Genomic DNA, 14,169 nt, shown 5'->3' on the forward strand with positions numbered 1-14,169 from the left:
GCTAACTTCCTCCAACATCATGTCTAACTCAATGGAATCACATTTTATTTTGTGCTTGTTGGGGCTTCGATCTCCATCAGATGGTGAATGCTATGGTGAATGCAAGCTACAAACAAAACCCTGATTTGAATCCTCCTGTTTGCACATGATGCCATTCGTGGTATAATTCTTACTTGTCACACACAAAATACTGTTTTTACTGGATCTTAGTAAATCAAGCCATAAAATAGTCCAAACAATGAATACGTCAGATATCTTTTTTTTTTTAACCTCACTTCAGGGTGGCCTACCACAGCCTCGTTTAGCTGGGAGGAGAAAACATTTAACTTAACCAGCAAAACCAAGATGAAGAAATTAAAACACTAACCGAACAATTAAAAAGTTTATTTCCACATAGTAGTCCTTATTAAACAGACAGTAACTGCAACCTTAATTTTTTTTATTACCTCTGGGTGTTTCCCACAGATAAACCTTTTTTTTTTTTTTTTTTCCCCAAGTTCAACAAGTAAACAGTTTCTTAAAGGTATAGTAGAGGATTTTCTTCTTCCGGGTGGATCATCAAAATAACTGGTCCTCCCAATTGTCAATCATTCTGGTGATATATGACGTAAGCCCGTCGTACGTGCCAGTCCCTGCGCGCAGCTCACTCCACACGGTCCTCATAATGCCGGTGGCCGACCCGACGCATTATTCTCGGACATTTTTACACAGTTTCACCCCCTCTGGTGCAAATCTTCTTGTAAAGTGAGCTTATGTGAGCGATGCCGACTTGTGACTTGTAAACAGAGCGTGCACGAGGAGAACTGGGCTCGTGCATGTCTCTCGCACGCGTTTTAGTAGGCGTTCCGTCTCGGGAGCAGGTACAGCGTTGCGCATGCGCATTTTTTCAAACGGTGGAGAGGGCGGTTCTTTCCTAAAATTCCTGAAAATCCTCCTGTATACCTTTAAGTGCTTTTGTACAACTAATGGTTGAAAATAAAAACGTTAAATGCATCTTGAAAATTTACGGAGCCCCTCTGGTGACATTGGTGAAAAAAATATTATTGCTTAATAACGCGTGGCCACGCGTTATTAAGGTGTGGGAACGAGATAAATAAGGCGTGGCCACGCGTTATTAAACTGCCGTCAAGTGAGCCGGCACTCAATTTGAACGGTTTACACCCAATTTCACTTCAGTGCAATACTAGGCATACTCCTTTGTTACTACAAGAAATATGAAAGAACATTACTGTAGAAATTTGGAGAAAAGTACTCTTAAACTTGGATGTGTTGATCGAAAATGATGGTCTCATCTATTTTCAAATTGCAATAAAATGGAATCCTTAATAGGTTTATGCCTGATTCCACTTCAGGCAGTACTAGACATACTCCTTTACTACTACAAACAGCATCAACGAAAATCACTGTAGGAATTTGGAGAAAAGTACTTTTAAACTTGGAGCAAATTAATGAAGGCAAGACCATTATTTTCGACCAACAGATCCAAGTTTAACATTACTTTTCTCCAAATGTATACAGTAATATTCTTTGATATTACTGGTACTGGTAAAGGACTATATCAAGTATTGCACTGAAGTGAAATCAGGCATAAACCTATGAAGAATCTTTTTTATTGGAATTTGAAAACAGGTGTGAGAAATCATTATTTTCGTTAATTTGCTCCAAGTTTAAGAGTACTTTACTCCAAATCCCTACAGTAATATTCTTCGATATTGCTTGCAGTAACAAACAAGTATGTCTAGTATTGCCTTGAAGTGGAATCAGGCATAAACCTATGAAGGATTCCATTTTATTGCAATTTGAAAATAGACTAGACCATAATTTTCAATCAACACATCCAAGTTTAAGAGTACTTTTCTCCAAATGTATACAGTAATATTCTTTCATATTTCTTGTAGTAACAAAGGAGTATGCCTAGTATTGCACTGAAGTGAAATTGGGTGTAAACCTATGAAGGATTCCGTTTTATTGCATTTTGAAATCAGACCATCTGTCTTTCTGTCAGCACTGCGGCCGTACGCTGACCTGTGTTTTACCGTAAAGGCGTTAATAAAAGCGCAGTTAAAATTGAGTGCCGGCTCACTTGACGGCAGTTTAATAACGCGTGGCCACGACTTATTTATCTCGTTCCCACGCCTTAATAACGCGTGGCCACGCGTTATTAAGCAATAATATTTTTTTCACCAATGTCACCAGAGGGGCTCCGTAAAAGTAAACAGTTTCTTAAGTGCTTTTGTGCAACTAATGGTTGAAAATAAAAACGTTAAATGCATCTTGAAAATTTGCTTTTGAACAATTGAATGTGAAATACTGAATTTTTTAGTAACTTAGTTATTATAGGGTAGTAAAAAAAACAAAAAACAAAAACAGTAGTAATATCATGAAAAACAAATACCTGCCAGAGGTCGCCATGCAGACACACACAGTGAAGACACATCATATGACCTGGATGCTGAAACACTTCCTACATCCATCTCTCATTTACAAAAATGAAATCCTCTCCCATCAATCACGGTTTACTGTTGAGAAAAAAAGAAAGCTCCATCCCTCTGGGTGAGGACATGTACCGTGTTTGTGTATTGGGGCTTGTAAATAATGTCTCAGCATAGTGTTTGTTTCCCGACCTCCCCTCTCCTGCTTATCTCTCTCAAGTTCCTCATTTGTTTTTTGCCCGCTGCAAAAAATACACTGAACTGCACACTCGTATATGTACCCAAGAAAACAAACAAACAAACAAACAAACAAACAAAACAAAGCCTGCGGGGTATTAATCAACACGGGTGAAGTTATCGGAGGGGAATCTAATAATCTAATAGGGATGGATAATATGAGATATATTCAGACTTCAGTGTACTTTATTGTACAACGCTGCAGACTGTGTCACTCTTTTTACAGCGGAGGAGCTCTCTCTCTCGCTCTCTCTCTCTCTCTCTCTCTCTCTCTCTCTCTCTCTCTCTCTCTCTCTCTCTCTCTCTCTCTCTCTCTCTCTCTCACACACACACACACATAGTTGTTTCTTTCCAGGAGGTCCAGTTCCTGTCAGACTCCCTCCTCACACACACGCACGCACCTCTGCAGCTCCGCAGCTCCGGACGATAAGCATGGCTTTACGGGTCGTTTCCTCTCTGCTGGTCGGGCTCCTCCTCCTCCACACCTGGGGAGGTGAGTACTGGACAGATCTGACAATAGTTGGATGCTTTTGGCTGGAAAGAAAAAAAAAAAAAAAACCCCGGCTGGTTTTTATGTTGAATGCATGAATTGATAAACTGCAGGGCTGCTCAGATTTCTCGACTTTATCTGCTCTCTGTATCTTGTAGTGAGAAAACCATCACTCATCTGAGAATTGTACTTCCTGCAAAAGTTGTATTTTAACTTTATCCTCTACAGAAACTTTGCAGCAGCAGCAGCAGAGATGTGACACTGCACAGCCTCCTTTTGCTTACATTAGCAGTTGCTGTAATCTGCTGTGAGCTGGCTGTATGGTTTCCCATCCCTGAGCCAAAATCACACATAGAAAATGCAGTTACACCTCCATTAACGTGCAATGTGTTGTTACTTATTGAGCAGATGTGGGATTTTCACTCATGCTTTATTGATCTGAATGCATTTCCCCTGCACTGCTGGTTTGGTGTTTTGTTTTGTTTATTTGCAATCTGCAATGCATATAAATGGAGGAATGGAAAGTGTAAACATTTACTTGGATATGTGTGGCTGTGTTTTTTGTTCTCTTGTTATGAATGAAGGTGCCAGAGTGGTAGGACAGCTATCCTGTGAAAGTTTAAATTGAAACTTCCACAGTGGGATAGACTGATGTCTTTTCCCTGGTACATAAAGTGAGTGTGAATAGTTTTCAGCATTATTTTTAGCCCCTTGACACCCAAAGCAGCGAGGTTGTAGTAACGGAGCTCTCCTGCTTTCTGTCAGCTCTTCTATGTGCTGCCAGCAGTGATCAAGTGGCTCAGCGCTGCCCAGGCAGCGGTGAATAGTTTCACTGTGTTTCTCACACAGAAACATCCAGTCAAACACATTCCTGCAGGGAGATTTGGCTTCGCATCGCTCAGGTTTCCCGTGTCATATTTTCATGGTACGTCTGTGTGAAACTGAAGGATGGCGAGATGTTCACGTGTGCACTTTCTTATTTATTGTTGGCCGCACTGCACCCTTCAGAATCTGCTATATGAGGCGCCTATAAAAAGTTTTTTTCAGATGAAGGTTTATTTATAGAAAGCTTATCACTGTGGATGTGTAGGCTATGTGTGGTGTTTCCAGGACAGAGCGACGCACTGACACACCGTACACACTCATTTTAGTCGACTTCCGTCATGTTGGAGTGTCTTTACCTGTTTGTTTGAATCGCTGCCTCCCACCCCTTCCTCTTTGGGAGCCCGACTTCCCTCCTGTCTTGGCTTCAAACCTTCACCACGCCTCTACCTCTCCTTATCCGACCACATGAAGCTGCCCTGCCTCCTCTTCATTGTGCTGACCTCCTGCGTGATCGCAGACCATTGTCTGCGAACACCGCAAACTCTCTGCTCTTCACACCATGAACTCGGCTCCCTGATGGCTTTCTGACCTCCTTGAAGTTATGCCCCTGCTGGAGTCCCAGAAATGTCCACTTTATGAAAGCCAGTAAACTTTACAGTTTAAGAGAAAAGTACTTGTATCTCATTCAGAAAGGTGTCATTAGACAGTTTCTGGATCCTGTGCAGACAACACATAGTTTGAGGTATTTGATTCCAAACTATTGAATTACATTTTGTAAATACTGACTCTCTAAGATCAACTGTAGTTTAACTTCTGTTCAACCCAACACAAAAAAACCCCAACTTTCTTTTCTTCCTTGAGCTGAATATTTATGTTTTTATCAAAGGAACTTGATTTGTGCTGAAGAAAATATTCACAACGGATTCAAAAATTTCACATTCAATCCTAATGACTATCAGTTTCAACCATCCGTTTTAGATTAGAGGAGATATTTCAATCGTAGAATGAATGAATGTTTTGGTTGAAAACCTTGGTAGTTTTGTTGTTGTGTAGTGGGGTGGGATTGCTTTTTTTAATCCATATCATACCATACCCTTGGTCGACTTAAACAATATTGTATGGTATTGTTTTATATGCTGAGTTATGGTACCATATGGTATTGTATATTTTATATATCACTGTATGGTGCAGTGTTGTCATATATGGTGTGGTTGGCAGGGCATCAAGTCTAAAAGTATCATATTGCTTTGTTTCAAAATTAGCTGCTCTTTGGATAACATTTGGATAGCTATAACTGCCTCTAATCAGCTTAACTGCTTCTCGCTGGTTATTAACTGTTTGTGAAAGCATTTGTGGTCAGCCCTTCAAAATCTTTAATGGCTATTATCTCAAGCATTCGGTGATGTTGGTGGACCCCCCCCGGCTCTGTGAAGACGTTTTCTGTGTGAAAACATGCACGTTTGTGCTCATTGTGGCCAAATGAGAGCGTTTGTGCCAGTGCCAAGAGACCAGCCCTCGATGACATCAGGGGAAATTCAAATTCGCTTTTGGACCTTAACGTTGACCCTTCATAAGGATACTATTCACTTCCTGTGACATCATGTAATGAAGCTGGGCCAAAGAGCAGCCGCATTGGACCTCGCTCTTTCAAAGGTCATCGCTTTCTGCTGCAGCCTCGGCTTAATGTGCCCGAAACAACTTGTGCTCTTCAGAAGAAGCGAGCTGGCCACAGACAATAAATGCCCTTGTTGTGTCGTGAGCAGTTGAGTCGCAGTAATGTGGTGGAGGATCAGCAGAGCGGAGCAAGTTTCAGATGGAAATCACTCAATTCAGACTCTTCCGGTACATTTCTACACAAATGTGACTATTTTTATTTTTGCGAGTATGAGCAGCACCACTTGTGCCCGAGACAGTCTCGTGAAGAAACCGTACCTTAGTGCTGACCTGTTTCAGTCCTTCCTCATTGTCCAAATCCCATAGTGATTCATTTCAGTAGCCCCATTTGTTGAATTTGCCGTACCATGTTGCAGTGATGAAACGCTCACCATTTCTAAATGAAATGTCGCATGAATTTCTAAGATTTTAGCACAGTTATCATCTTTGGCCCTTTTATAGGAAAACTGTTCTCTGTCTTGAGACCAGGTCGTTGTCTGGTGAAAGTTTGTCATGGGCACATGGTGTCTTATCTGGGGCTGTTCAGGCGCTCTGTTTATGTGTTCCCATGCAACCAAGTCCTCGGGACACCACCGAGAAAAGAAGCTGTTCTCCGCCGCTTTTGATCTGAGCCGTGACGGTGCAACGTCAGTCTGCAGATGTCTGAGAATGTTTTTGCTGAATTAATGGTTGTTAAGATTAGTGAAAACTGAAACATACGCCAGATCTCCAGCAAATACCGGAAAGGAAACAGCACAGAGGTTAATTTTAGAGCGAATATTTGCGTTGTGATGTGAGCCTGGGAGGCAAGTGGAAAGTAAGACACCGGATGTACTAAAAAGGCAAAAAAAAAGTCTTAACAGAAAAACATTGATTTCAGCATATGTGACTTCACATCGAGGTGCTTTAATCCAAATCGGCTAACGCAAAGGCTCTCAGGAAGATGTCCAGTCAAAGCTAAACTCAACTCTCTTGACGCTCGTCTGCTGCTGTCTGTTAATAAACATCTTTCACCGTTTGTTTTGATTGGAGGTGTTTGTTAATAGATAGTAGCAAACAATAAAGCGAATGATGGTATGATGCCTGCTGATTGCTTCCTATAACAGAAAGAGGTGACAGACTGTCAAAACACGATGTTTTGATGTTTTACTTGCATGTCCTCAAATCTGACTGTGACATGACGATATTAGATAGTAATTAGGTAGAAATTATAATGTTTCTGACAACCACACTTGGACTTGGCTTTCATTTATGCAGAAATCTGTGTTTCTATTGTTCAACTGGTGCTTTTTGGTGATATGGTCTTGTCTTTGTGAAAACATCATATGTGTTACGGTAATGTCCTTTCATTCACTAACAAGGATAATTTTGAAACAGCTTGTCAAGCCTCAAGATCTTTGTTGTAGCTATTACTTATCTTTTGATGCATCACTTTTTTTTGTAGCAAAAGACAAAAACCTTGAAGCGCAATCGTAAGATGTAGAATAGCTTTGTCCTAAGCTGTAATTCTGATTTCTGATAGGCCTCCACACTTTATTATTTGACTGCATTATTTGATCCTTATACCAGTTGTGTGTATTTCTAATTGTTTGCTGAAGAGATTTGGCTCTTAGATATTAGGATTTCTTCTTGGATTGAGATCATCAAGTTAGATGTAACCAGATTTTCTCTTCAAATGACACAGATTTTTGAATACAAATCTTTCTGGCATATTAGTCATATTGTCCATTGTCCCATAAACCTTTACCTGAGAATAAGGCATTGTTGCTTCCTGCTTTTACCTTGAATTGAAATTAATGTTGGATTAATATACACATATCATTCATCAATCATACTACGAGGACAACTAGTACTGTAATACCATTTTATACCACTTGAAGGTGCAGTGAGTTACTCTTATAACCGAGCTCCACTGTCGAGGAAGAAGCCGTTGGTATCAACGCTGGTTGATGAAAGATTCAATTTGACAATTGGTGAACTGTGGGAGCATAATCCACGACAGACTAAACAAATATAACGACTCATTGGAAGAACCTCATGCCCAGATGTTGCACAACTTCACTGCACCTACTGTCCGTAACACTGTACCAGCACAGATGTTGTGCTGACTTTGACAGCCAGTAACGCTTTGGCCGCACAGTGTTTGGCAGGAGTGTGTATTCAGGATAAGAATGTTCTGTTTTCAATTGTTTCCATAGACTTTATCCGCTGCAGCGTTTCCCCACTGTGCCATGTAATGGGCTGAAGCTGCACACTTGGGAGTTTTATTGTTTGATCTTCCAAATGATGTGAACGACATCCATTATCACCATTACCTGGGTCAATACAGCAAACCAGCCGAGGAGAGGCTGGAGAGCCTGGTGCTGGTGAGGGAAGGACTTTGTGCTGCTGTCATCGGGTTGGCGTGTGTGCGTTTGCTGACGAGAAGCAAATGATTGTTTGTGTAATTTATCGTCGCGAGGAAACCTTCTGTGGCCAGGCGCGATATCTCAGTATCGACAGCTTTTTGTTGTCACAGTGAACGCTTTAGCTGATGTTTACAGTGAGAAGGAAGGAAGTTACAGTTGGATTTAAAAAGAAAATAAAATCTTATCAGAAGAGGTTAAAACACAACCTTTTGTCAACATTTTTCTTCAAAACAAAAGAATAGGTTTTGTTCTGAAATGGGAACACACTTTAGGACAGTGACTCTCTAGCATACGGTGTAAGAGCCAGCTTCTCTGAGCCGTTGAATGACTTTTCAAATTGTTAAATTAACAAAGCAAAGAAGATGTTAATTACAAGCTTTCAATAAAAGTAGCTGCTGCTATTAATTTGTCCACAGGGAACAGACGTTAGTCTGAAGAGAAACACTGTGAATTATTCTCCACTTCTCTTTTCTTTAGAAAATCCTGATTGTCCATTGTTTAGTTTGGACACAAGTAAAAAGTACATTAATTGTGACATATGTGGAATTTTCTTTTGCCCTAAAATGAAGACAAATCTTTACAGTTTATAGGTTATTATATTATTTTTCTGATCTGAGGTCAAATTAGGATGTATGTGGCTCGTCCGTGAAGTAATCTGAGGCCCCCTTTTACAAGACAACGTTTTCATGTGAAAATGGAAAACTTTTGTAGCATTTCTGTTTACGCAACAGTGGTGCAAGTTTTTGATAATGTGCACACGCATCACTACTGTAGTAAATAGTTCTTCTGTGCCAATGGTGGCCTTTAGATTGTCATGACTCCCAGTCTGTATTCTCCTGTGACTTGGTAGTTATAGCTGAGAGACACCCATTAAGGGCCCTTCATGAAATAACATCATTTTCAGTGATTCTGCCATTTCCGTGTAAGCAGAGATCGTTTTCAAAATAAACGGAATGTAAACGGAACGTAAACAGAGTGTGACACCTCAGCTTTAAGAGTTTTCTTTCCAGAGACTTTTTCCAGTTTCAAAGCTACTCGCAACACCTTCCACCACAGCTGGGTTTTTATGAGAAACTCCTCGTAAGTGACAGTCTGCCGGAGCCTCAAAGCACTATCGGCTTCATCTGCAGATACACAGTACAGCTTTTTATTCATTTTTTTTTAAATCTGTGAGTCACGTTGAACGACTTCAATGTACTCTGCTTTATTTCTGGCTCCAGGGTAAATCCATTCATATCAGACCGTTTACAGATCCCAACATCTGAAGGGTCAGCTCTCATCAGAGCGTAACTGCTTACTGCTGCTTTAACGGCTTTTGAAGTTCCCCGATCAGACGGACAGCTGCATACACCTGGTGCTCTCAGAGTACACACACACACACACACACACACACACACACACACACACACACACACACACACACACACACACACACACACACACACACACACACACACACACACACAGAGCCTGTTGTCGTCACGTGTTATTTTTGTTAAAGCGAGCTTACTGTGTCACTGCAGGAGACAAACTGTGGAGCCGGGCTGCCTCGATTCACCCATTAGTTAACACATCACACACGTGCAGCCCGAAGGTGTTTAATTATTGATCGTCATCACTCGTCGTCAACCTTCCTCTCCGTTGAGTAATCGTCATGGCAGCAAAACCAACAAATCCTGTAGATGAAACGAAGGTTGCTTGCAAAGTAGATAACGAAAGTGTGGACTTATTTGTTTTTAGGATTGAGGAGGATCCGTCTGCTACGTTTCCACCTTGTAAATCATAAACATTTCTGGGGTCTTGTCAACCCTAAAAAGAACCCCACAATCTTTTCAAAAATATAAAACTCAGTTGAATTTCATTGACAGCATTGTCTAAAATCCTTCTCCCCACAAAAAATGAAATATAGCTGACTCCAAAACTTCAGGAAAACAGCTTCAAAAAGACATTTTTTGAACAGTAAGTCTCAATTGCTGGGACACTTAGCAAATACAAAGTAATTCACATGGACCATTGTGATATTTTGATACTGAACAAACTGCAATTGGTATGATGCGAGATGTCATCCAATTATTAAACCAATCATTGACAAGGTGCAAGAATGCAAGTAGCGACATTATTTCCCAGTATTTACACGTTACATGCAAAGTGTTATGGGTAACATGAGACCAGAGGTGCACTTCTTCATTGCACATTAACATAAAATTCTCCGGGGAATGTTTTATAGATGTTACCTGAAACTGAGCCAAGAGCAAATCAACCTTCAAGTCTATATGTGCACTTTGGAATGTAACAGCCTCTGTAAACTAGATAATTGGAAGAGTATCTTAAAATGACTTATTTCTTTCATTTCTTTTGGTGACTTCAGCCCCTTTTTTTTTATCATGTTCATGGAGGTCTATGACACCTGGAAAGCCACAAGAAGATGAATTTGAAACATCAGCAGAGCTGCATTTAATATTTCCCTCATCTATTTGGAACAGTTTGGGCATTGTGCCTGCAATCTGGCTGAAATACTGCATGCAGACAACACAGTTTTATTTCATGCTTTTATCTGTCATTTCTAAGTCAGCGACTGTTTAATGAAGTTGGCAAGTGAGAGGGAAATTGAGAGCAGTGAGGCTTTATGTCTTTCTGCTGACTATCAAAACAGTTTTACAGCCATATTATTCACTTAAACATAAAAATGAATAATTATTAATTCACCTTTTATGATGTTATTCCTCCTGTGTGCAGCACGTTCTCTGTAATGAACGAAACTTTGCTTGGTGGGATGGTTTTCTGAGTTACACTGAGGTCACGGCTGCAATAATAAACCAGACTAGCGGTACCATGTCGTATTTGGCCTAAAATAAACTGCAACCCCCCCTCCTGCAGGGTTTTTTCTGTATACAGGCTGAGAAAACTCTCATTAGCCAAAAACATCAACATGACTTAGAAGGTCAGTGAAGAGACTTCTGTGGTTATGTCAAGGCAGAGAGCCACTGCTTGAGTGTTCGGTCAAGGTCTGAATGAAAAATAAAGAAAAAAAGCACGCTGAGTGATGATATTTGACTCATCTTTTGCCCCAGTCATTCAACAGTGCAGTCGATAAATACACACTTGTGATGACGGTTGGGATTTGTGCACAAACAATTGTTTGTGCAGGAATAGAGGCAAAGGAGAGGAAAGGTGGCATTTGTTGTGTTTTGTCACCACTTGGAGCCGAAAGTCATTCATTAAAACCCTGACAGCTTTTATCTGGAGTGGTGTCAGGCCACAGGAGGGAAGCAGCTTTACAAACAAACACAAACCATACTTCGGCATCATTTTGTTACAACTCAGATTATATGAGAGGAGAGCACAAACTGCCCACCCTGCTTTTAACACACCAACGCATTCAAAGAGCAGAAAACGAAAATTAAATGTATTTTTTTCCCCCAAACAGGATATAATAAACACAGTTAAAACAGGTAGACGCTTATTTGAAAGCTTTAAAATTGTAGGTATAAAATGATGAAGCCTATCCAATGAATTAACTTTTACAAATTTACAGTTGTTTTGTAGATAGTGGTTGTTCCTCTAATTAAGTTAAGCGACACTGTGATGCCAGAGAATGTTGCTTGCATGCAATGTATGTAATGTAATAATTCAAGAAGCGGTAATGTGCTGAAAAAACCAGCAACTTAAAGCTCAAAGCTAAAGGAATATAAAATCAGTCTAATTGCGGAAATAATACAAAAAAAAAGTTATGAATATATAAGAAAGGCTCCATCAGATGTTGCATTGCAGCTCATAGATTTAACAATGTTTGTTTCTTTTTAACCTAGCCAAGCCAGAACTCAGCATTTCTTCTTGAAACTGTTCCAGCTTGTGCTTTTTCTTTGCTCTGGGTGAGTTTGGTGCCCCTCAGATGAGCCAGCTGTTCTTTCTTGTCAGTCACGGTGACTCCAGTGTCACAACGATAATTTTACGACATCTTTCGGCTTCGAGAAATAATTAGCATTCTTATACTTTGCAGGAGTTTTGCAAAAATGTTGAAATGGACACCATTTCCTCTGTCAGAGGGGATCTGGGAGGTTTGATGAATGAGCCATGTGTGTAATGTGGGTCCGGAAACCATCGACTTCAGTTACATTGAAAAACTCCTCCTCCGCTTAATTTTTGAAAAAAAAAATAAGAAAAAAAAGCAAGAGTCCAAACATGAATCAGTCTGTTGCTGTGGATGAACATCATCTTCGCTATGTATCTCTATTTTCAGATGAATATCATTACGTCTGAAGAATTACATTTTGTGGTGAGTAACCTGAAACTGGAGGTGGAAATGATCAAGGTGTGTGAGCAGCATGATGGAAACAGCTGCTTGAAAGTTCTGCAAACACATCGGCTGTTCACACAGTGAATCCAGCCTTTGTCTCCAGATCTGTTCCACACAAAGGGATGCTGTTTGGCTGGGACTGCATTAGGAATATAATGTGGTGTCATTATATGAGTCCAATTAAATACATTTTCAGACTCTTAACATTGAGAAACTGGAGTCAAGATGTACATTTAGGCTCAGTTTTATTTATGTATTTCCACATAGAAGATAGTCATCAGATGACAGTTTTACATTCAAATAGTTCATACAGAAAAAAAACCTAAACAATCCTATGACTGCGGGGGAATAGTACTTGAATGAACAAAGAAATTGAAATGTGAAAGCAAGCAGATCCACATGAAGTGGGGTGATGAGTTAAAAAAAAAAAAAAAAGCAATTTAACCTTCCTGCAGGAAGGTACAGAAACAGAGAGCAGGCATGACAAAGCACCGACGACACGCAACATATATGAACTTTCAGTCATTCAAAAATAACTTATCAATGTATGGAGAGTAAAAAAGACAAAAGCTCACTGCATTTATTCAGGTCTCCCAACGGTCTAAACTTAGAGCAATTTAACTCAGAAAATGGCCCAATATGACCACAGCTGGCAGTTACTTGAAGCTTTATTTAACTTATATATTGATTCCAACATTTTAAGTTGTACAAGGAAACTGGGCTTGCTGTTGCCAAAGATGCTCTTGAAAAATTATTCATCCATGTGAACTTTTAGGTAATTTATGTTATAATGGACAGAGGTGAAGTTGATATGTTTGAGTAAACCAACTTATTAGTTACACTGACTTTGGAAAATTATATAGATCTATATTCTTAAAGTGTGCACACACCTCAACGCAGATGTTTGAGAATAGTTATAGTAGCATTACACATCTGCAAATGTGTGACTGGTGACATACAAAAGTACATGTCGAGATAGCTTTTGAGTTTGTTTAGTGGACATGTATAAGGTGAGAGAGATATACAATAAATGTAGATGCTTTTATGGCTTAAAAACCTATAATGTCTCTTTATTCTGGATTTTAAAAGATTTGGATCTAAACTGACTTATTGAAGGAGAAAAGCTTTTAGTATGAGCGTCTGCTGAGCTGCAGGGGCCCCCAGACAGCAAATCTCGGACTCTGGAAAGCATCAGAACAGCATTAAAATAGTCTTATATACGGCAGGATGTTAAAACAAAGCAAACATCTAAAGAAATGTAGTCTGATGTTGATAAACCAGGACTGAGGTGAGTCTGTGAAGGCTACAGACATTAATCTATATGAGAGATGTGGTTTGCAGACTTTCACCTGCTAAACTGTTGGAGGACTGAGGGTTTAAAGTTCCTGTGTGATTGATTTTTATCCAGCATGTCATAGTGTGTGTATGAGAACAGTTTATATTGCCAAAGAAAAAAAAAAAAAAAAAAAAACCCAAGCATCTGCTTTAGATTTGTGATGTGAGGTTGAAATATTTTTAACTGGACTCTCTGTAATGTTTCTTAAATTTGGTGTTTAAAGGCTTCACACATACACACACAAACCCGAGAGAGTCTTAAGTTGATCATGAGAAAGTAGAACATCTTAAGAATGCTTGTGTGAATAAACATCATTGATTAAGCTGGGGAGGAATGTGCAATTTACTCATACGGGAACATCTCCTCCGTCACAGGCTACTGCTGCTGGGGAGGAGAATTTCTCTTTTTTTCCCCTTCAGGATTTATGAGCTCCTTCACCTCGTTATCGGTTGTGAGGTCAAATACACACACAGAGAGCCCTCTCTGTCCCT

General features: G+C 39.9%; 1 protein-coding gene across 4 annotated transcripts in view; it reads left to right on the top strand.

Moving 5' to 3' along the window:
* The first annotated feature begins 3,033 nt into the window (after positions 1-3,033).
* The window catches only part of mcamb (melanoma cell adhesion molecule b), a 41,124-nt gene continuing 29,988 nt past the window's right edge, over positions 3,034-14,169 (top strand). For all 4 annotated transcript variants that reach the window (XM_080508860.1, XM_080508861.1, XM_080508862.1 and 1 more), the window contains exon 1: positions 3,034-3,162. In XM_080508860.1, the coding sequence (XP_080364986.1) occupies positions 3,102-3,162 (61 nt within the window). In that variant the 5' untranslated portion in view covers positions 3,034-3,101. The remainder of the gene's footprint in view (positions 3,163-14,169) is intronic.

Source organism: Blennius ocellaris (assembly GCF_963422515.1).
Source record: "Blennius ocellaris genome assembly, chromosome: 2".
Classification (NCBI taxonomy): domain Eukaryota; kingdom Metazoa; phylum Chordata; class Actinopteri; order Blenniiformes; family Blenniidae; genus Blennius; species Blennius ocellaris.